Source organism: Sinocyclocheilus anshuiensis, unplaced genomic scaffold (assembly GCF_001515605.1).
Source record: "Sinocyclocheilus anshuiensis isolate Anshui unplaced genomic scaffold, SAMN03320099.WGS_v1.1 scaffold438, whole genome shotgun sequence".
In the NCBI taxonomy this organism is placed as follows: domain Eukaryota; kingdom Metazoa; phylum Chordata; class Actinopteri; order Cypriniformes; family Cyprinidae; genus Sinocyclocheilus; species Sinocyclocheilus anshuiensis.
In genome coordinates this window covers 1,308,490-1,332,358 of record NW_015546118.1, presented here as the reverse complement: position 1 = coordinate 1,332,358, position 23,869 = coordinate 1,308,490, and the positions used below count along the sequence as shown (strand labels likewise).

General features: G+C 37.4%; 1 protein-coding gene across 1 annotated transcript in view; it reads left to right on the top strand.

Annotated features, from left to right (window-relative positions):
* Window positions 1–9,133: 9,133 nt before the first annotated feature.
* The window catches only part of lamc3 (laminin, gamma 3), an 82,158-nt gene continuing 67,422 nt past the window's right edge, over window positions 9,134–23,869 (top strand). The window contains exons 1-2 of the mRNA XM_016502805.1: window positions 9,134–9,804; window positions 16,159–16,463. Of these exons, the coding sequence (XP_016358291.1) occupies window positions 9,438–9,804; window positions 16,159–16,463 (672 nt within the window). The 5' untranslated portion in view covers window positions 9,134–9,437. The remainder of the gene's footprint in view (window positions 9,805–16,158; window positions 16,464–23,869) is intronic.

Below are 23,869 nucleotides of genomic sequence, written 5' to 3'. Positions count from 1 at the left end.
TCTGCATTGACCATACAAAATGTTAGATGAAGCATCGGATTTGAACCAGTATGTATCACACGTGATAAAATCAACATCAGTCTTTAAAAAAAAAAAACTGTTTTATGCTAGCTTTATATGATTCATACATCAAAAGTGAATTCTCAGATGTGTTTATGACCTCTGGCGATGTTTATTAAGAGTTGGGTCAGCTAAATATTAAGTACGTGCAGATGACCTGCATGAAAGTACAATAGTCAAGGGACTAGAATTTATTTTGCACGAAGTACGAAATACTTTCCCTCCCTGGAATGAACAGATAGTTTTGAAAATGAATTGTATTCGCTCTTATGTATTTTCATTTGAATGACTCTGTAGTACTCATGCATTTTAAGATAATGAAATCATTGGTCTTTGTAGAGTCTGACTGAAATAGAAGACCTAGGGCTCCCAAACAGCCCTTTCTTGGGCAGTCTGAAGATAAGCAGAAGGAAAACTAAAAGCACTCCTGTTTTATTGGTGCCACTGCTCTTAATTCTGGGTCTAATGGTGAAGCAGCCATGCCATTTATTTTCCATAGCATTCTCAATTTGACCTTTACAGATGCTTATCACTGACCGCAATCTGTTCTGTCTTTCCAAGTCTTTTTTGCTGCCTCTGTTTCTCTCACTCCGTTTCTCTTTCTCTCTTTCTATCTGTGTTTCTTTGTCTCTCTCTCTTTTACCTTTTTCAGTTCAATTTTGTTCAGCTTTATTGGTATGACAGCAGTAGTACATATAGTCTCTTTCTTGCACTATTTCTCTTACCAATTCAATTTAATTCAGTCCTGTTTTATTGGCATTATAATTGTAATATAGTCACCCATCTATCTATCTATCTATCTATCTATATCATGACTGTAATGCTGTAAACGTTGTCTTCTCCTTGTCACTTTCCCCTTCAATTTTAGTATCTATCATTTGCTAAATGTTTAGATAATCGTTACAAACGCAATATATGCATTTTCTTTCTGTTTAGATAACCATGTCGGTATAATTTCACTTCATTTAAAGCTAATTTGTTTTAGTACAATCCTATCTCACTGATGACCCAAAGGTAGCTGCACGGATCTCAGGCTGCCTGGAGGACATCTCGGCATGGATGAAAGAACATCACCTACAGTTCAACCTGGCAAAGACTGAGCTTCTTGTCTTCCCTGCTACTCCAACTCTACAGCATGATTTCACCATCCAGCTAGGTTCTTCTACAATTACCCCATCAACTTCGGTCAGAAATCTTGGTGTAATCTTTGATGACCAGCTGACCTTCAAAGACCACATTGTGAAGACTGCTCGATCTTGCAGGTTTGCACTACACAACATCAGAAAGATCAGGCCCTTTCTAACGGAGCATGCACAACTTCTTGTCCAGGCCCTTGTCATTTCTAGGCTGGACTACTGCAATGCTCTTCTGGCTGGACTTCCATCAAGCACAATCAAACCTCTACAAATGATTCAGAATGCAGCGGCATGACTGATTTTCAACGAGCCCAAAAGAGCCCATGTTACACCTCTCCTTTTCTCCTTGCACTGGCTACCGGTTGCGGCTTTCATCGAGTTCAAGACACTGATGCTTGCATATAGAACAGCCACAGGCTCTGCTCCCGCCTACTTCCACTCACCCTAAATTTAAATAAATAAATAAAACGTTGTCTTTCTCTTTATTTATTCCTTCCCTTTCTAGCTTGTACTGATTTAAACAATGCCTGAAACTTAGTATTGCGAGAACTTCCTGTGACTCTTTGCCTCTTTAAGATGAATCGCTTTATGTATTCCCCAATTGTAAGTCGCTTTGGATAAAAGCGTCTGCAAAATGACTAAATGTAAATGTAGCACAAAATACACATTTGTTCTTTATTTGTGTGTAAATGCATTTAAATGTGCATCCATTTGTGAGACAGGCACATTTGAGTTTGCTCTCTTTTCTCCCTACTGACCGAAGGCCACAGTTCATTTGGTCTATGAAATGTGCTCAGACTGTAATCAAAACACAGGTGAGTGAAACCATCTTTGGTTTTAAATAGAGGTGCAGAATGGAGTGAGTTTTAATGGAGTGGAGCAGGATGGTCCAAGGGGTACACTGTAACAAAAATCAGAAAAATTTATGGTAAAAAAACGGCAGCTGTGATTGCCGGAATTTTACCGTAAAAAATACGGTAGCAACATTTTTGGTTTTACGGATTTAACTTAAATGTACAGTTAAATACCGTAATTTCATTAACTGATATAATGTTAATATACCAACCTATTGAAGTACTGAAATCTGTTTTGTACCTTTGTACTACACTGATAACCACCAAATGCAGGTGGTGATGAGAAAGTCACATGATGAACCAAAGCCCATCACAAGCAGCTTTTAAATAATAATATATATAAAAGGTGCACAGTGTCATTCACACAAATGAAATAATGCAATAAACATTCATTTAACAACATTAGGTGATGTCAATTTACGGTTATACACTGTAAATTATACAGTCTTTTTCACTTCCAAAAACGGTATACTACCATAAAAATTACATGTAATGCCCAATACATTTTTTCACATTATATAGTAGGGGAATTTACTGTTAACCATTTAACAGGTTTTTACTGTAGCATTTTTACAGTCTTTTACCGTTAAATTCACGGTAATTTTTTACAGTGTGTATATATGTATTTTCATTGTTTTCAGGCAGCACACACTCAAGATTCATTAGGGTTCTGTGGATCCTGGGATTCTGGGATATTTTCATCTAACAGTCTAGATGCACAGCTCGATGGAGTGGACTCATCTTTTCTATATCTGGTTCTCTCCACCACCCCCATCCCTCCATTATTGTCATATTTGTTTCATCTTTATATAACATTAGCCTACCTTCTATGCATCCACCCACCTTTCCCTCTTCCATCACTTAATTGTCTTCCTCTGCCTTACTCTCATCATCTCTTCACAGTCTCCTTTTCTCATGTCAAATGTGTCATTGCTCTCTTCCTCAGTCTCATTTGCCAGAAACTTCCTTGGCTTTGTTTGAGCCTCTCTTTCCATAATGTGAAAATCCATTGTGCAGTTAAAGTTCCCTACTGCAATGTCACACACGGGCACACATATTCTCTCTGTCTCTCTCTCTGTTTCATCTAGATTAGTTCCTTTTCTGTTCACCCTCTGTAATTTTTAAATTGGCAGTCAAAATCATTCATAAATCACATACTTTGGTACTTGTTCTCATTGTATCTGCGTGTTTGTGCTGGTGACTGACTGAGCACCATGTTGAGGTGCTCATGGCTCATTTCCTCTTAATAATATCAATTCATTTTTAAAACACACATTTAAGTTGCCCATTCGTCTAAAAGTGCATCAGCTTGTCCTTGTCACTTGTCACAGATTGTCACATGTCCTTTCTCAACTATAGGGGTTGTATTTCATATACATATGCAACTTTGTATGTGGACCTGTATGCATTGTGCATGTGTACAAATACAGCACATTTCTGGAGCATTATACATTAATTATGAATTATAGAAAGGAAGGGCTGGTGAGGAACTTTTCAATTCCAGTTTAAACAGAAAAACAATATATGCACAGTTGTTTGTTTTTTAATTTTGTTTTATAATACTATTTATTTATTTATTAGAATTTTGTTTTATACAGCAATTGATTGATTGATTGATTGATTGATTGATTGGCAGGAACTTTATACATCCCAGTATCTTTGATAATAAAATAAACAAATACAAAAGACAATTAATTTATTAAATCAAAATGCAAAAAGTATATATATATATATATATATATATTAGTGCTGTCAAACTATTCATCGTGATTAATCGCATCCAAAATAAAAGTTTTTGTTTACATAATATATGTGTGTGTACTGTGTATATTTATTATGTATATATAAATACACACACATGCATGTATATATTTAAGAAAAATATGTTACGTTTATATATTAAATATATTTATATATGATATAACTTATATAAATATAAATATATACATATAAATACATGTAAATATTTTCAAAATATATGCTGTATGTGTGTGTCTTTATACATAATAAATATACACAGTACACACACATATAACAAAAACTTTTATTTTGGATGCAATTGATCGTGATCTATAAATATATATATATATATATATATATAATGTACAATCAGCTAATTAGACGGAAACAAAGAAGGGTGAAAAGGCAAAGGATAAAGAAAAAGAGGAAACTTATGTACATCTACAGTAAATATCCCTGGACCCTCTTACCTAATGTCACGATTGCTACAGAGAGGAGCATGGAACGCGGAGATGAAAAAAATGTGAATCAGAGTCTTTAATATCCAAGGAAAGAGGTAATACAAAGCAGGCAGGAGACACATGTAGCACATCAAGGTAGACGTATAACACCGGACAAGGGAACATAGGTCAGACAATACTTTAAATACAGGACTAAACTAGGTAATTAACGAGACACATCTGAACCAAATGAGACAAGCACACATGGGAGAAACTGGGTCACGAAGAGCACGTGGGGAGAAAAACACATGCAGACAGCCAATGGGCGTGACATATCGCCCCCCTCCCTTGCGCCGTAGAAACAACATAGGGAGGGATGGGTGGGAACTTGGGAGGAGACTCGAGAGGAGGATGGGCACCCGGGAAGGGGGCGGCATACAGAGTTCTAGGTGGAGTCGATGGAGGGAGGAGCCAGGGAGGAGACAGGAGGGGCTTGGAGCAGGAGAGGCCAAGCAGGACCCAGGCCACAGCCAAAATGGCGACCCACGGTGTAGCCGACGGAGGGAGGAGCCATGGTGGAGGAAGGGCTGACGACTCCGACTGATGGTGGCGGAGCAGGTGGCGGAGGAGCCCGAGGTGGCGACGGACAGCCGATGAGCCAAGGTGACGTGGAGGCTCTGGAGGACCACGGCGGGACAGGTGGCTCAGGCGACCGATGCGGAGCAGGCCCCAGGCCACAGCCAAAATGGCGACCCACGGTGTAGCCGACGGAGGGAGGAGCCATGGTGGAGGAAGGGCTGACGACTCCGACTGATGGTGGCGGAGCAGGTGGCGGAGGAGCCCGAGGTGGCGACGGACAGCCGATGAGCCAAGGTGACGTGGAGGCTTGACCAAGCTGGAGGGACAAAGAAGCCCAGCGGAGCTGGTGGACTGACGGGCCACGGCGGAGAGGAGGGAGCTAGGAGTCATGGTTGAGCCGCTGGGTCGACGGGCCGAGGCGGAGTCCGGGACTCAGAGGATGAAGGCGGAGGCAAGGGGTTCTCCAGCCACGCCGACGATGGAGACTGGCAGACCCGCGGTGCTCGCCCAGAACAGATGGTGGGCTGAGGGTGCGCAGAGGGGCTGCCAGACGACAGCGGTGGAGGAGGAAGGAGCAGGAAAGAGGGTGGGCATTTTTCAGCCTCCGGGCTCTCAGGGCTGCAATCAGGAGCAAACGCCCTCCCTGGGCCGAACTTGGGAACGGAAGCACTCTCTGTGTTGGACTCGGGGACACGAGCCCTCTCGGGGCTGGACTCGGGAACGGGAGCCCTGTCTGGGCCAAACTCAGAAATGGGAGCCCTCTCTGGGCCGATCTTGGGAACAGGAGCCCTCTCTTGGCTGAGCTCGGGAACAGAGTCTCTTTCTGGACTGGACGGGGAAACAGGGGCCCTCCTTGGGCTAGACTCGGGATCTGTGGCCCTCCCTGGGCCAGACGCGGGAACAGCAGCCCTCTCTGGGCTGAACTCAGGAACTGAGGCCCTCCCTGGGCCATATGTGGGAATTACAGCCCTCTCTGGGCTGGACGTGGAAACAGGAACAGAAGCCCTCTCTGGGCTGCACTCAGGAACAGAAGCCCTCTTTGGACTGGAATCGGGAACAGAAGTGATAGAGGGCTCCGATGAAAGAGGGAGGAGAATGGGCATGTCCGCATATATGTCTGCCTCCCAGTCTATTATGTCCCCTTCAAAGTCCAGCAGTCCCAGATACACAATAATCTCACCCTCAGCCATGGCGCAGTGGGCAGAGCTCCCCCCGCGCTCTCGCTCTCCGCGGCTCTTTCCCTCGTGGCGGGCGTTGTAGCCGGCTCTCGCACCTGGTCTGACGTTATCAGCAGGCGATCCTCAGCACTGTTGCTCCGTGCGGCGATGGCTCGTTGGCCGCGGCGGGCTCGGGATTAGGCTATGCACAGCGGGGAGATGATGGGCTGGGCTCTGGGTCTGGAGTGGAACTGGCGAGATCATCCTCAGGACAGATGGTGAGTGGAGATCCGTTTCTCACCAGTATCCACTCCACAAAGGCAGCGAAATCCTCTCGAGGGCCATCTTCGGACACCGGCGCTCTGCACGCAGTGTTAAAACTAGCGTCGTAGAACGCGCAGAGCGCGTTCTCCGGGTAGTTGGTGTGATTAGCGATCTCCAGGAATAGTCTGGTATGACCCTCGAGAGATCTATCCCCCTGCTCCAGCAGGAGGAGCAGGTATTCCGGGCGGGTGAAGGCATCCATGGGGAAACAACTAAATAAATAAATATAACTGTAGGTAGTAAGCCAAAGACTGACCATTCCCATAGTTTGTAAGGTTTTGGTTCAGTTACAAAAAACACTAATATGAGAGATTTTGTCTAGCAAATGATGAATGAATATCTGGTCGCTTACCCCTGCACTTTTCTCTCCCCTGAATGTTTAGCAGGTCCTCAGAGTGAAGTGTGCTCATTCATCTTGAAAAAATAATGATTGGCTGTTTTTACAGCAGTTCTGACTCTGAGGAGCTGCCCAGTGGCACAGTACTTTAAAACCACTATTGCACCCTGCATACTTGGAGACCAAGCTGATTAAATGTCAGTTTACAAGTACAGCTTCTAATGTAGACATGGAAAACGTATGGGAGAGAATTTCTGAGTTCATGAAAAGCAGTCATTACAGAGAAACAATGTAAAACTCAATACACTTTCATTTGCAACCTGTATATTGCAACCTGATATTGTGCCACAATGAAAAGTCAAACTGTCATTATCTATTTTTACAGCCACTTATCTCGTCAATAAAATGTATGGTAATTTGCTTTTGATACAATAAAATGCAGAAATTCCTGTTGGAATGAAAAACATTCATATCTTGAAATATAATCCACTTATCCAGCTATATTGCAAGCACGACACTTTACACTTGGCAAGTTAAATATGAGACACATAATTGCATATGCCTGAATGAAGCTGTCTTCTGCATTGCAGTCACAATAGAGCAGAAATTGTGCCACAGCGAAATTGAATTACTGTCCAATCACAGTCCTGTCAATGAAAAGCAATGTCATGAGTGTGGTGCATTTATTCCTCATATTCCTCTGTAATGATTGCATTTCCGTGTGGTGTGAATTTTCCTTCATATAAAAGGTTCCCAGGAATGAAAATCAATCATTATATTCTCTTTACCGCATACTGTGTCCATTAAACAAATGATTATGTTGTTGCTTGAGATTACCTTGACTTAATGAGTGCACACAATCAAATTACACTGAAATGAAATGAATAGTTACATTGTCATTTACCACAAACACTGTAAATCTGTCAATTTGTTTGTCAAGCACTGGTGATTGCTTCAAATATTTATGTTTCCATAAGAAACTTCAGGTTATTTGCATGTGTAAATATTCATTGACTGTTAGGTTAAAAATGTGCTTCCACAGTTTTTATGGTCACTGGTTGTTATTTGCAAGGAGATCTATAAATCTTGGTTATCCGTTTCCTGTCTCACTGGTACTTTTCCAGCTGTCACAGGATACCATGAAAGTTTTTTTTTGTTTTGCAAAAGAGGTTGTTAATTTAAAAAGTAAGGAGAGATGGGAAGATTTCCCTCATTAGAGCGCATTTACTGCTAATCCATAGCATGTTCTGAGATGACTTTAGCATGTACAGAATGATGATGCATTATTAGATATATAATTAGAACAATTACATTCAAACTAAACTTCATGAACAGTTTTTGCCCCACATTTTTGCAGAAAACAATAAAATACATCTGATGAGAAATGCTGTGCTGTTACATTTTGTATCAGATGTGGTACAGAAACAATTTTCTCTCAGAAATTGCTATTAAATTTCACAATTAATCACAAAGAAACAGCAAGTAACACACTGAATTAAATGTAAATGTGAATTCTGAAGCAGAACGACTGACATAGTGTTTCTTGTAAAACATATTCAAATCATCTTTTTTATTTACAACTTCAAAAATAATTATTTACAGTGTACTAAAAACACTATATTTAAAAAAAATTAAATGTAAAAATACTTTTTTAAAGTAAAAACTTCAATGTAATTTTTTAAGTATTTGTTTGGTGCTGTGTGTTGTAGTTACAGGCATCCACCAGCAGGAGATATTTGGGGTCATGCTAACCAGCCAAACCTTGATATTTTATGATGTATATTTGGTAACAAGTGGTTCCTCTTTACCAGTGTTGGGGAGTAACTAGTTACATGTAACAGCGTTACGTAATTTAATTACAAAATACAAGTAACTGTAATCAGTTACAGTTACTAAGAAAAAAATGTGTAATGAACTTCAGATCAATCTCAAAGTAAAAGGTGGTACTAAAGTCTGATTTTGTGGTGGATGTGTTCAAATTTGATCATCTTAATTCAAGTGATGAAGGTTTTTGAACGTCTGACAGTGTTGAGCACTACTGTAAGGTTAACCTTGCATGGTGTAAATGTTTGAAAATGATTAACAGTTGCAAATAAACATTCATTACAAATTTATAAAAGTAATCAAAAAGTAATCAGAAGTAATCAGTTACATTACTTTAATAAAGTAATTGAAAAAGTTACACTACTATTACATTTTAAATAGGGTAACTTGTAATATGTAACCTATTACATTTCCAAAGTAACCTTCCCAACACTGCTCTTTACCCTTTCAAAAGAGGGCGCAGCTCTTCCAACCTTTCTTACTCCTCTTTCTACTTTTTTAAAATCTGTTCTTTCATGTTGCCCCTCCTTCTATTTATCTAATTATTGGTCAACCCCAGTCAACTCCCCTCCAACCCTCTCTCCTCCCTCTACTTTGTCTGTCTGCGAATCTGTATGAAGAGTGTGCCCCAGGATTCTTAGAGGGGAAACACATGCTGAGCTTGGAGGAATATTTCAGTTTCTTTAAACCTTTTCTTCTTAACTGAATGCAACTCTTGTGCATGCAACTCTTGTATACTGAATGAAACTTTCTTGCTGCATGCAAACTCAGAGAATTGTTTCTGCATTACACAAAATGTGTCTATCTGCATGTGTGTTTGCTTTATCACATACTTTAATATGCTTGCCTTTGAACACTGAACTACTAAACTTCCCTTGAAGTTTTTCCCTGTAGCATGTGGCTCTGATTTTGATTATTTGCTAGACTTGTTTTCGTTCGCTCGGCTCCTTTGAAGTTTTCTGTGTTTTAGGCTGTTGCATACAAGGATGGATTCCTCTACACTTCACTCTTTATTTTTGCTTTTCACCTTCTTCTCCTATGTTATTGCTGGAATGGACTCTTGCTACGATGAGGTGGGCGTCCCGAGCCGCTGTTTGCCTAAATTTGAAAATGCAGCCTTCAATCGTACAGTGATAGTTTCAAATGTGTGCGGTATTCCGCCCGAGGACTATTGCATGCAGACGGGGTCCACGCGGTCATGCCACTTCTGTGATGCCTTGGACTTGGAACTGAATCACAATGCCACTTACCTGACAGACTTCCACACGGATGAAGAGCCCACCTGGTGGCAGAGCCAGTCCATGTTCTATGGAGTTCAGTATCCTAATTCAGTCAACATCACACTGCATCTTGGTAAGACACCCAGTTTGGGCTTCAATATTGATCAAACAATGGGAAAAGATGCCTGTTTCTGCACATTAAAAGTAAAAAATCTGTAAGCCAAAAGTTATACAGATATTGTTAACTAAAACTTAAACTTATATGAAATTGTTTTCAGTAATTAAAATAAAGCTGAAATAAAATATAAATAATAAATATTACATGAATCTTATAAATGTTTTATAACCAGCTGAAAAAAGTTTAAGCTGAAGTCCTAAAATTACTAACATTTAAATAAAAAAATCAAAGCTGTAAAGATATAAAAAAATAATAATAAAAAATTAAATAACAAAAAAATGAATTAAACAATCTAAAATTAAAATAGAAAACTGAAGATATAGAAATAAAAGCCCATTTAAAATATTAATATTAAATATATAAATATTATAAATATTAATTATATTTTATATAATTAACACCAAAATAGTACTGGTACAGACAACACAAAACTGTTAGTTAGTGAAATCATTACTAAATATTAGAATACAAAAATACTACTAATATTTTATTTATCTAGATATATTATTAGCATTAAACACCTTAATATGTGCCAATTGTCCTCCTATTACAGCTGTCTGCAGTGGTAAACATGTATCTGAATGTTGTGAGCTGTCCAAATGCATCCTATTCTTTATTTTACTAAACATACATAGGTCTGCTTTTTTTTACTATATTAAACATTTAACTCCTATACTGTGTAAACTGTATGCTAACTGAACAGCAACTAAGAAGCAAAAACCTTGCTAGTCACAATGAGTTTCCCAGCTATGAATTTGATGCTGCCTGTAAATGTGAACATCTCAGAAATCTAATGTCATTTTGGTGGCCTATAAGATTAGATGACTCTAATATCTCAGCTGGTTTCTAGTTTTATTACATTATTGCCCTGCAGACTTTATGCTACAATGTTTTCAATCACAAGCATTCCCATATGTCTCTAAGAATGTAACGATTTTGAAACTTAAAATGTTATTTGTATTCTGTAAGGTGAACTTTTCCTCTTGTTTTTCTTCTTTAAGCCTCAGAGAATAGCGCAATTAAAAAATACCTAACTTTCACTGAATGGGGTAAACATGGTAGCTGACACTCTAAAACTGATCACAACAATGGCTTTGGTTATTTGTAGAACTGCCAGAGCTTTCTAAAATCACACAAAACAATGTAAAAGTCAGTGGACACAATTTGTAACACTTTTGTAACAAATTCATCAATTTACAAAGTAAATAAGTAATAAATTATATATAAGTGATAAATTGTTTTATGTGTAGTAATGGGAAAAGGCTTACTTGCCCAGATATTCTGGACGTTTTTCTAAACAAAGAAAAATGTAACACTAGGCATTGGGGGTCAAACTTTTTCTATTGTTCTTAATAGAAAAAAATGGCTTATTCAATGAACCTATAGCCTATTCAATGATCTGTACAAAAATTATTATTATTAAGTGTTTCCAGAGCTGTTTCATAATTATTGTCTTATTGGCGTTTTTTTTGTATTTAGGTCATGTTAAAACATGGCTTTGACACAAATGTTTACTACAGCATTTAAATGGTCAAATAGTGACATTTCTTAACTTATCTTGACTGTAAAACTTTCACTTTCTGTATCAAAAAATAGTACTTACATTTTGCAACCCTAAATGCGCAGCGCTGCAAATTTTCTGTTTTTCCATATTATATACACTGTTGCAAATTTTGTATAAAAGAAATAGCTTTTATAACAAATACCTAAAGACATGTTTAAGGGTAAGGACAAAGTCATGGGTTCAATTCCCAGGGAATGCACAAACTTATAAAATGTATATCCTGAATGCAGTGTAAACAGATTTCAAGACATGTGTCTGCAAATATGTAAATGCAATAACATGTGAAGTTATAAAATCAGTTTGAAACACACACACACACAAACAAACTGTGGATGGTCTCTTTACATGTTACAGGCTACAGATGGTTTCTTCCTGTCTCAGTGGGCGGTTCTAAGCTGCAATGTGAAGCAGACTTGGTTGTAGTCAAAAGTTTGGCAATGAAGGCGACTCTACCATTACACTACAGTATTGAGCATATCTTTGCATCTTTTCTTATCATTCTCAAGGACTGTCAATACCAAAACCGTTGATTCATAGTGAAAACAAACATCTGTCATTCGGATTCTCTTCTCATAAAACTATTGCTGCTAGCTGAAATAACAGTGCATGTGTACCTTGTGGTTATTTTCATAACATCTTTCAGCTTCTGCACATTAAAAAATTAGATGTGATTTGGTGATTCTCTTGGAAGCAAATTTATGAAAGAGAGAGATGAAAGGGCATTATGTTTCAACAGGCTAATCAGGCATAAATGTGTAGGTTCTTGTGTTTTCTCTGATTCAAAGATGCCTTGCAGTTGGGTGTCTATGAAAGGCCTTCTCACATTTCCAAACCAAACAGATATATCCTAGGGAGGCCGACACAGACAGACACACACACACACACACACACACACAGCAGAGAGAGTGATGGGGGAGGTACAGAAAACACTACAAAGAATAAGACAAACACAAAAATCAGCAGAGGTCCAGTGGCAGGTCAGGTCTTTCCCACACACACATGTAAACATACACAAACACACACTTGCAGACTTCTAAGGAATGTTTCCACATCTGGTTTCCATTGTGGTTTTCATTCAAAGATGTTCAAAGGTCCGATATGAGATACAGATGTTTGCTGCAAAATACTTCAACTGAACATTGTTGTGTGCAAATCAGACCGTTTTAACAAAGTGTTTAGACCAAGTGCACTTAGAAATGTCACATATGTAGATGCTAGAAGAACACAGTTAATAACTGAACATTTTCTGGTTGGTCTGCAAACTCAATGTGCATATCTTCAAGTTCAAGTCAATATAGTGCACTGAAAATGTGCAACAATAATACAAATGTTAACAGGAATTTGTTATGCATTCATTTATAGTGTTTACCATCATGTCCACCAATCCAAATCATAATAAAAGAAAATATCATTCCAGTTTTACTATGCACAGGCATGACTATTTTACAGTGAGGCCGACACAGACAGACACACACACACACACACACACACACACACACACACACACACACAGCAGAGAGAGTGATGGGGGAGGTACAGAAAACACTACAAAGAATAAGACAAACACAAAAATCAGCAGAGGTCCAGTGGCAGGTCAGGTCTTTCCCACACACACATGTAAACATACACAAACACACACTTGCAGACTTCTAAGGAATGTTTCCACATCTGGTTTCCATTGTGGTTTTCATTCAAAGATGTTCAAAGGTCCGATATGAGATACAGATGTTTGCTGCAAAATACTTCAACTGAACATTGTTGTGTGCAAATCAGACCGTTTTAACAAAGTGTTTAGACCAAGTGCACTTAGAAATGTCACATATGTAGATGCTAGAAGAACACAGTTAATAACTGAACATTTTCTGGTTGGTCTGCAAACTCAATGTGCATATCTTCAAGTTCAAGTCAATATAGTGCACTGAAAATGTGCAACAATAATACAAATGTTAACAGGAATTTGTTATGCATTCATTTATAGTGTTTACCATCATGTCCACCAATCCAAATCATAATAAAAGAAAATATCATTCCAGTTTTACTATGCACAGGCATGACTATTTTACAGTTTATTTATAAATATTGAGTCTGGTCAGGTTCAGTCCAGTTCAGAACCAAACACACCCACACATATACACAGATAAGTTTAGTCTACTCATTCTTTCTGTGATGACAGCTGTAGCACTAATACTGGTGGCTTTCTATGGAGGTACACAAGAATACACATTAAACCTGTGGGTGACACACACATTATATGCAGGGTTTGAAATTAACACCTGCCAAATGCGGGTAAAAATCAGCTGTGGCGGGTAACGCTGTCAAATCACTAGCCAATTTGGCGGGTTACTTTTCGTAAATTATGTTCACTCAATTTCTTGCGGAAGTTCATGCAGGTCAAATCTGCACGCAAATACTGAACTCGTGAGACATCATGACATTATCGAGTATATTGCAAAAGCTAAACAAAACACACCTACAGAGGCGTGCATACGTGACGTGATGAAGTCTGGTTAGACCAACACAGGATTTAGTTAGTGCACGTGCGCATTTAGAGTGGTTCTTTCACTGCATGATTCAGTCTATTAATATGCATTAAGAATTATCACATAATTCAAGATAAGGAGGCAGAAAATGTATATATTTATATCAATTGATATAGTTAATCAATATCACACGAAGAGTGCCGTTTTTTCTTAAAACATCAGCATGGTTACAAATGTGATATTAAGTTAATATCAAGAGACTTACGTTTTAGACACCATATTGGCTGTTTTTGTGCTATTTCTGTGCTATTTCGCCAACAAAAAAAAACATTCCAAACACAGCCACAGTACTGTTTTGCGTCTCTGAGCAACATGGCGTTGTTTTGTTTCTGAATGAATCAACCGTGTAAATTATTCGGTTCAATCGCAATGACTGACTTAACAGTGACTTGCTGCCATCTACTGGCGGTTTTAATTTCACATTTAAATATCTTTTCATTTTTTTTTTTATAATTTCAAGTAGGAGGAGTCAGCTGTCCACGGTAGTCCTTAAGATATCAGCACAATAACACACTTAGAAAAATATTGTCTAATTATCTTTATTGATAAAATCGCAGAAAATATTGAGATATTTTTTGTCAATATCGCACACAAAATTATTTGCAACGGTCGCTTTGTCACGCCCACAGCCTCAAACTGTTATATTTCTGTCTTTTTTTTTTTTTTTTGGCTAGTAGACGTTATGAATGGCCGGTAACTTAAACATTTTGTAGCCAAATTGGCTGGTGAGTGAAAAAAAAGTACATTTCAATCCCTGATTATATGTATGTATATATTCAATTCAAGTCCAGCTGAGTGATTTTTGTTTTGTTCCAGACAGTTTCATCATCAAGATTAGAACTGGAGACCAACTCTTGTTTTCTTTTTATTTTGCTCCTGCCTGTTTTTTCTCCATTTCCTTCCTTTCTTTTCCAGCCAAGATAATCTTCTCTCATGCTGAGATGAAATTATGCTTAAATGATTTCAACATGGCAACCAAAATGGTGTGGGCGAGCGTGTCTATGTAGTATATGACTGAAATTATGATGAAAGAAAGAAAGAAAAAAGATCCTTTTTGTAGTAGGGACTCTTTATGCTTAGTGTTCAAAGGCATTTTGCCAATATGTGGCGACAAGTAAATTGAGTCTTTATGAGTGAGACATTGATTCATTCACTGAACCGATTCATTAAAAAAATGATTAATTCATTAACAAATAAGTGACTGTTTGAAGTTGGAATAGCATATTAGCATACCACTCGTACTATATCTTAATAAGAAAATGGTAAGAGTTTGCTTGTGTGCTATTTCGAACTACTATTGCATATACTGTATGAGTGAGTCATACTGAATGATTCACTCATAAAGATAGTTGCTTAACCGATTCATTCGAAAACACTGATTCAAAAGCCATTACAGTGTTTAGACATATTTTGGCTGGCGGAGAAAGACTAGACAATGTAACTGCTAAATGTGTCTGAAACGTAAGTTAATACTTTTTTTTTTTTCATTTGTGTACAAGCAATATCACAATGGCAGTCGCGCTGTTCGTCTGTATAGCCTATCAGTACAGTCGTGTTATTATTGTTTATTGAGACCTCATGCAGTCAGATGCCAGCTGTGGGCTTTATTAGTTGATGACGACCCAGTGATCTTCTGGCAGCAACACTGGTGATAAACATATTAGTTTTACAGGAATGGTAGCAAATTGCAAAATACGGCAGAACAACAGTAGAATTTTCTGTTGACTAAATTTAAATGGATTTAAACAAAGTAACTGTGTTATTTGTCACAGTTGTATCTCTTTCATTGCACTGGCTGCAGGAACAGTCCCCCTGGAGCAACCCAGGGTTAAAGACTTCTCAGGAACTCTCCAATTATATTCGAGCAGCAATTAAACTGATAAAGTACCACCAAGTATGCCATTTTCTCAAGTCTCACATATTCTCGACAGACACACAAGAAAGCTACTTTACGCTCTAAATTGGATAAAGCGTCCCATCCTCTTTTCCTTTTTCATCCTTAATATTCTTTTGGCTTAATCTTCCACCTGCTCACTCTCAGTTTGGCCCATCATCACTGACCTGATAAAAATGGAGGACGTAGATGTAAATCTTTAATGACATGGACTTTAATTATTAGGCTACAATAACTATAAAGGTACTGAATTTTGTGGGACCTGTCCATAAAAATTGTAATGACATTAACATTGTTGTTGTTTTTCCAAGGCAAGGCCTTTGAGATCACATATGTCCGTTTGAAGTTCTACACCAGCCGACCGGAGAGCTTCGCCATCTACAAGCGTACCGAGGAGAATGGACCATGGCAACCGTACCAATATTACAGCGCTTCCTGTCACAAGATGTATGGGAGGGACAATAAGGGCTTCATACGTCCAGGCGAGAATGAAAGGACGGCACTCTGCACAGATGAATTTAGTGACATCTCTCCTCTAACTGGAGGAAATGTGGCCTTCTCCACATTGGAGGGACGACCCAGTGCCTACAACTTCGACCAGAGTCCTGTGTTACAGGTATATCATGGTTATATTATGATAACATATAATGCAATACTACGGTTTATATTTAACCCATCTGGATACATCTTTTAGCATGCCAGATATAAACATGAACAACTTCTAATGTAAACCTGAGGCATTTACAGTGCGTATGCGTGCAAAATATTTATCTTCATGGCTTGTTGACAGTAACTTGCTGTTTTAGTTAGCGGCTCCTCTCCTTGGCCTTTAGATATGTAGATGGGTGTGCTTTGTTGTTCCAGAGGAACGCTTTAAGGGAAATATACCTCACTGTCAAGCTTCTCTAACTTTCGCACTTTCACAACAGAATCTCATGGCTAAACATGAGTGTGCTCAGCATGCCGTGCTACTAAATACAGCCTGCAGCCTTTTCCAAAGATTTCTAGGGAGCTTCTTCTACACAGTGATGCAGTCACAGCCGTCAGATGAGGTTCAGAAAATCACAAGTGACAGGCAACTGCCAGAGCTCACCCAACTATTTGATACAGTATATGAATACACATATATATGGGTGTTTCTGCTACTATAGACATTTGGTTCTGAAGAAAATAAACTCTTGTTTCACACTCTCGCCAGTTTATTTGTCTAGCAGCAATTTCCAATAGCACATACACATACTTGACAGAAAAGTTATTTCGTTTTTTCATTTTGTTTCAGAGTAATAAACGTTTTAAACTGCAGTGTCACCTCCAAAATATCTGAGATTATGTATTGTGGTTACTAGCATTATGTGGTAGAAATTACATTATTAACATGTTTATAATGAAATTACAAACTCTTTTTAAAAATAATATTTTCATATGTTTTGCATGTTTTGATAAAGTTGTGATGGAAAATGACACAATTTATTATTATTATTATTATTATTTTACAGAAATGATGTACATTTTACACAATAAATAATAAAATGATTTGATTTTCGTTATTTGTTAATTAATCATTTATTTTTTATAATGGATTTTTATTGAGCCTGGTTAAATCAATAAAATGTACATAAAAGGCATTTGAAAATCATTTAAAAGTTAAATTATGTTGAAGACATTCCAAAATGTTTACAAGACAGTTTTAATGTGACCTTCAAAAAAATCTATTCTGGCTGGAACATTGAAGTGTCTAAGTTGAAGAATATCAAAGCAGATTTGACAGGATATTAGATGATCAGTACCTGCAAGAAGAGCACTCAGAATAGGAGCTCACCGCCTCCACATCTATTTTTGTAACAAGAAATAGATGGAAGGGAAAGAATGTGTTCTCGCTAACAGAAGGGTCATACCAATTGAAATTGATGTGCATATAATTCCCCATAAGGTGTTTGAGTGCAGCTTTCTAAAAAAATAATCTTATGTAAATAATTACATTATTGCATGATTATTGTCGGTAAGATTAAAACAAAAGATGTTACAAGTGAGCAGGGAAAAAAACGATTGAAAGGATAAGGATTTTAGTCTGTGATTTTGACTGTAATATATGTTTTAGTACAATGAAGCAAAGTTTGAATCACTTGTTTTCATTTGTCTCATAATGATCACATATTAGTAGGTGGCTAATATCCAATCACAAAATGTTTGAGGCCCCATTTACACCTGTATTAAGCGCTGATCTTATCACAAAAAAATAGATGTTAATGGGGTAAACATGGTCCTTGACATTCAGCAGTTGGACCTACTAAGGTTTGTTGTGGAATTGTGAACAAGCCCATTTTAGGTAAAAGCTTTTTCACTTTCAATCTTTTCATCATTCTCTTTTCTCTCAATTTTTCAAAGAAAAACAGCCAGCCCATCTGTTTACAAAAGTAAAAGCCACTAGATGAGGATATGAGAGGGAGCAACAGAAAAGAAGGGGATGTCATTTTATTTAAGAGAAGAGATAACAGTTTGGCTTCTTGTGATTGAGGCTTGTAGCCTGATGTGTGAAATAGAATCTCCCTATCACACAGATGGGAGATGAATTTTTTTTTTTTTTTGTACGAGTATGTAAGAGGACTCCAGTGGCCCCACAAAAAAGAAGAGGAACTGGAAGAGAGTGCTTGACTTGATGTAGTCCAGCTGCTGGGCTGAGAGGTACATAGTAATCAGCATATGTGTATACATGTACACACATTGCCAGTGTGTCTTCCACTATGGACTTGGATCCTGAAGGCTAAGCATTTACATTTATGCGTTTAGCAGATGCTTTTATCCAGGTCAGTTCATTAAAGAGCCAGCAATATTCGTAATATACAATGCCAGGTTTATTAGAACATTCAATTATGAAGCAAGCTATAGAAGAGGAGAAATGCAGAGATGTTTGGGTGCATTTCCATAAGTGCATTGGTTTAAGGTTTTGGTGTGGTTAAGTGCCTGCGGAAGAGATGTTTCTTCAGATGCTTCTTGAAAGATGTCTCAGCAATTCAGGATGAGTTGGATGCTCATTCCACCAGAGAGGAACAGAGAAGGTGAAGGTTTTGAACTTTTTGTCATGTTGTTCATTAGGTTACCTGAACTGGCATGAATTGAGGTGAGGAGGTGCTATTCCAGTGGAAAGCCAGCGTCAAAACCTTAAATTTAATTATGGCTGCATATTTGAGCCAGTGGAGTGAGATCAGGAGATCTGACAAGAACCACTTTATTCAGTGAAGCTTGTTTTTGTTCGACCTGTTTATAATGACTATAGCCGGGTGTGTGTTCACGGTGTGTGTGTGTGCTCACTACTGTGTGTGTGCACTTTGGATGGGATGAATGCAGAGCACTAATTCCAAGTATGGGTCACCATACTTGGCCACATGTCACTTCACGTAACGTTTTTTTTTTCATCAGCTTAGAACAGGGCTATTCAATTAGTTTTATTTGAGGGCCCGGATTATTGAACTGAAATTTTGAAGGGGGCCAAGGGGGTGGGTGGCTGTCCCGATCTCTTTCTGAGGGGCCTATAAAATTAGAAATTAAATTTAAATGCATATTCAGCAGTAAAATATATAATATTATCAACACCAACATCTATAAAAGGTTAACATTAGTGCTGTCTGTGAATCAATTAGAATAATAAAAAAACTAATTATTCACACATTTTTCTATAACTAATTGTAATTAACTGCATATCAATATATTTATATTGTCATAATTTCACATTGAACCTCCAAATTAATGTAGAAACAATATAAAGATGGTATATTTTAAATATGTGTTTAATGGCATCTTTTTACTAGTAGTCTATTATTAATAATGGTATTTTTGATAACAATGCAATACTGCTACTGATGTCTCTATTAAATGCATTTTCCCCTCAATTTTAGCCATTAATTATAGCAATTCAACATTACAGTATAATTGAAAGCCATTATTTTTAACATTTAGTAGGTTCTGAAAAATATAATTTTTAACTTTTAAGTGAATTTAAAACAATCTTCACATAAACCAGAAATTGTATATGCATAAATTAATCTTTATTCAAGCTACAAAACTTAATCAGCGACTAGAGCAGTCGAGTGATTTCTTTTCTTTTGTTCTGTGATTTACATCAATGAGACTTCATCAGATTTCACTTTAAAAGCAGCGCTGTCACTTTAAAATCTGATGCACTCCCAACTCTTTATGGTCATTTAGGACTTTATAACTCATTGAAGACCATGTTTACGAGGTCACTCGCCAAAACCCAGCATTTTGACATAATTCTGTTTTTGTCCGTGGAAGCTCTACTGGCGTGCTGTCTGAAGCGGCTCAGAATACAGCCGAACACGCAGTCTTTCAGACTCCATTCAATAATCATCTTCGTCCAGTGTCTGCACTATTTCTCAACAGAATTTATGACGGACAACACTGCCTTTATACTCCTTTAAACTAGAGTTGTGGATATGTCATCATAACCCCCTTACACAAGCGCTTGTCAGCACTGCCATTCATTGATGTTAATTTGTGATTGTTGTTGTTGCTTCTCTCATCCTTTTCTTTTGCGGTTGTGAAAAAACGGCCCAGGCCAGTGCTAATTAGTGCAAAAACAATTCAAGGTGTAATGTGCGACCTGCACGTACTCTCCCCTTGGGCCGGATGAAGATGAATGGCGGGCCGCTAATTGAATAGCCCTGGCTTAGAATCTATTTCTCACACATGCATTTGTATTGCTTCTCATAATGGGCTCTCTGCAAGTGGAAATGGATCGTCTGCAGACGGAAGAAGAACTAAGATTCTCCAATTACCCAAATGACACCCTGTTGCTAGCCTAGTTATTTTAATTAATTTACTTGATTTCCTGTGATTGACATGAGGGAATGCAGAGAGCAAGAAGGATGGAAATAAATGAGATGAGAGCTGAAAATAATCACTTACGAGAATGTTCAACTTCTGGTTTCATTAAAGTAGGACATGTAGGCTAATGCAGATCCAACACTGAAATAGGATGCACTGTAGGAAATGTTTGACCAAAAAAACAAAAACAAAAATGCATTATGCTTATATTCAGCAACATTTTTAAAAACTGTGCCAAATAATTTAAAACTTGTTCACACCAAGAATTAAATTTTAGATACTTTAAAGTCAGGTGGATTTTGGTGGATTTTAGATTAGGGAACACTATTCACTAATAACTAGTTGCTTATTAGCATGCATATTACTAGAATATTGGCTGTTTAATAGTACTTATTATTATATACTTATACATATTATTTCCTTATTCTGCATGACCATATTTCCGATCCCTTAACCCTACCTCATACCTAAACAGAATTACTGCAGTAACTACCTATCAATAAGCAGCAAATGATTTATTGAGGGAGAGCTCTTAGTTAATAGCTAATATGTTTTCCCTTATATAAAGTGTTACCGTTTACTTTATAGTTATGTTTTTTGTTCTTGGTGGGAATAGGCCTCTATACTTGATTTTTTTTTTTTTTTTTATCACATTGCATTCTAGGGATGTGCAAAATACAGATTTAAATTCATCAGTTGGAATTTGAGTTGAATTGGCCACACCCTGCAGGAAGTTGTGTTGGAATGACAGGAAGTATAATTTACTGAATTGCAATTCAGAGAAATTCACAAGTAATGCCTTCAGGGAAATGTGTTTTTCCACACTGGTCCATACATTTGTTAAATATAAAGATGTACAGTATACACAAAAAAAATAAGTGCAAAATTCTATAGGTGACATAACAGATCTGTCTACACCTTTAAGAACTATACGCGTTCAAGACCTTTTCTTATTAAAAATTACAATTATTGCGTGAATGGTTTTATATCTCAGTTCATCTTAATTCTACTTTGTAAATTTCAGATTTGAATTGCAATTCAGTTCTCTGTTTGCAGTAATACAAATTTCAGCTCAATTCAAAAGGCTACCAATCTGGTTTCATACATAAAAACAATGACTGATGAATTACAAATACTTCATATTATAGTAGTGTGACATGATCTAATCTGAGATACTGAGTCAAGGTTTTGCATGAACACTTCACTTTTTACTGTTTCTTCTCTGTCCCACACAAACACACACACTTGAATTCCTGCCTCCATTTATCTCCCTTTGCACTCATTACTTTAATCATTAATTCTTTCACTCTGTAATTAGAGAGTGGAAGTAGTGATTTAGCCACTCTGTGAAACAGAGGGGAAGTCAAGTGTCTTTTTCATTTTCTTGCCGCCCCTCTTTTCTAAAGTCCGAATCCCTGAACTTTCCACTGCCACCAGGTTTCTTTTACAGCTCAGTTTTATTTATAGCAGCCCCAGTCTGACTGCTGTGATCAGATGCTTCTGGGGGAATAAATTCTCCCCCTGCTTCCACATGAAAGGCACCGCTTACCTAGATCCAAAAACTTGCTACATTTTCTGTTGTTTATATTTGGGAAAGATCTCAGTTACTCTGTTTTTAATATTTTAGCTGTCTGGTTGGACTTAAAGTTTATGATGTTATGACTATGCTGAGTGCGGTTCATGTAAGATAGCTAAATAAGATATTTTGGGGAAAAATGAGAACACAACAGGAAATGACAAACATCTACCACACATGGAAAAGTTTAAGTATTTTAACTGACTGAGCCATTCTTAATTCTTTGCTTCCGGAGTGCATTCACTGCTGCTGTTTTTAAATAGAGATATCTAGTTATGACAAAAATAGTATCATAACTTTTGCTTCTTTTGCTCTAAACATAACCTTTTTGATATTAATTTGTATATATAAGAATAATTTTAAAATGCTTTATTTCTCTTGTTAGCTTTTAATTTATAGAAGCAACACATCTCTTCCATCTTTATTTGACCCTCTAACTCTAGCACTCTCTATTCTAATTATATTCTTATTCTTAATTCTAAAAAAATCTTGTCCCTTTTAGACTTGCACTCTGTTCATTTACTGCTTGTTTTCTTTAAAAAAAAAACTAACAATAGCTTTTCTAATCTTTTTGTATTCTAGCAATTTGTTTTATTTTTATCCATACATATGTGCAACATTTAGTGCAAAATGAAAATGAAAATTCAGTTGATTCTAGCAGGGTATGAATATTATTTTTTTTTTTTTACGCTGATATGTGTTTTTGTTTTATGCATATGTATGTGACTTACTCTGTCCTTCAGACAGCGCCGAAACTCATTTTAGCAGATAGGTTTATGTGATAATGTGAAACATGTAATTCATCTGTACACTGACATATTATATTCAGTCACTTGTTGGAAAGCATCTGAGCAGAAAGTAATGTAAATATGTTGTGCCGTATCTCTCTGGATTCAGATTCAGCTATTTTTTCCGTTACCACCCAAGCTTTCATAACTCGTCTGAAGGTTTTGTGGCAGTGCAGTTCTGCATTTTTGTGATCGTTAACCAGAATGATGGCACAGCATGCTTCCCCTCTCTGTCACTTCTTTGATGATTGATCATGTTTAGCTTTCAAAACTTCTGTCAGATTTTTTAATAGCTGAGCTTTCCCTAATGGCCCAGTTGCCCATAGATTTCTGCTCAGTGAGGGTGTTCATCGACATGCTGATTATAAAGCCACTCCTGATCAATACGCAAGCCAGTTTGTACATGGAGGTGGTTACAAATATTGGTGACAAAACTAAATCTTTAATTTTTTGTTTGTTTGTATCCACTTGGAGCACTTATCTGTCTCGTTCTCTCATTCTTTATATTTCTTCATCTTTGCACGCCTTCTTATTTTAACGAGAAAATGAGCATACATTCACTTCTAATCTGAATGAAAGTGAGATCAATGAAGTCACACTCTTTCAATACCACACACACACACAGTTTTCTCCCTCCTTCTTATTTCTCCCACTGACATATTGTTAAATTAAATTGTGAAAAGGGAAAATGACTCATTTGACTGGCCATTTACAACTTTTAGTTTTTTCTTCAGCTGAAGCAGGCTGAAATTTCATGGAGATGAGCTGAATTCTGTGGACGTTATGAAGATGAGCTGACCTTTGTTAATGTGGCAG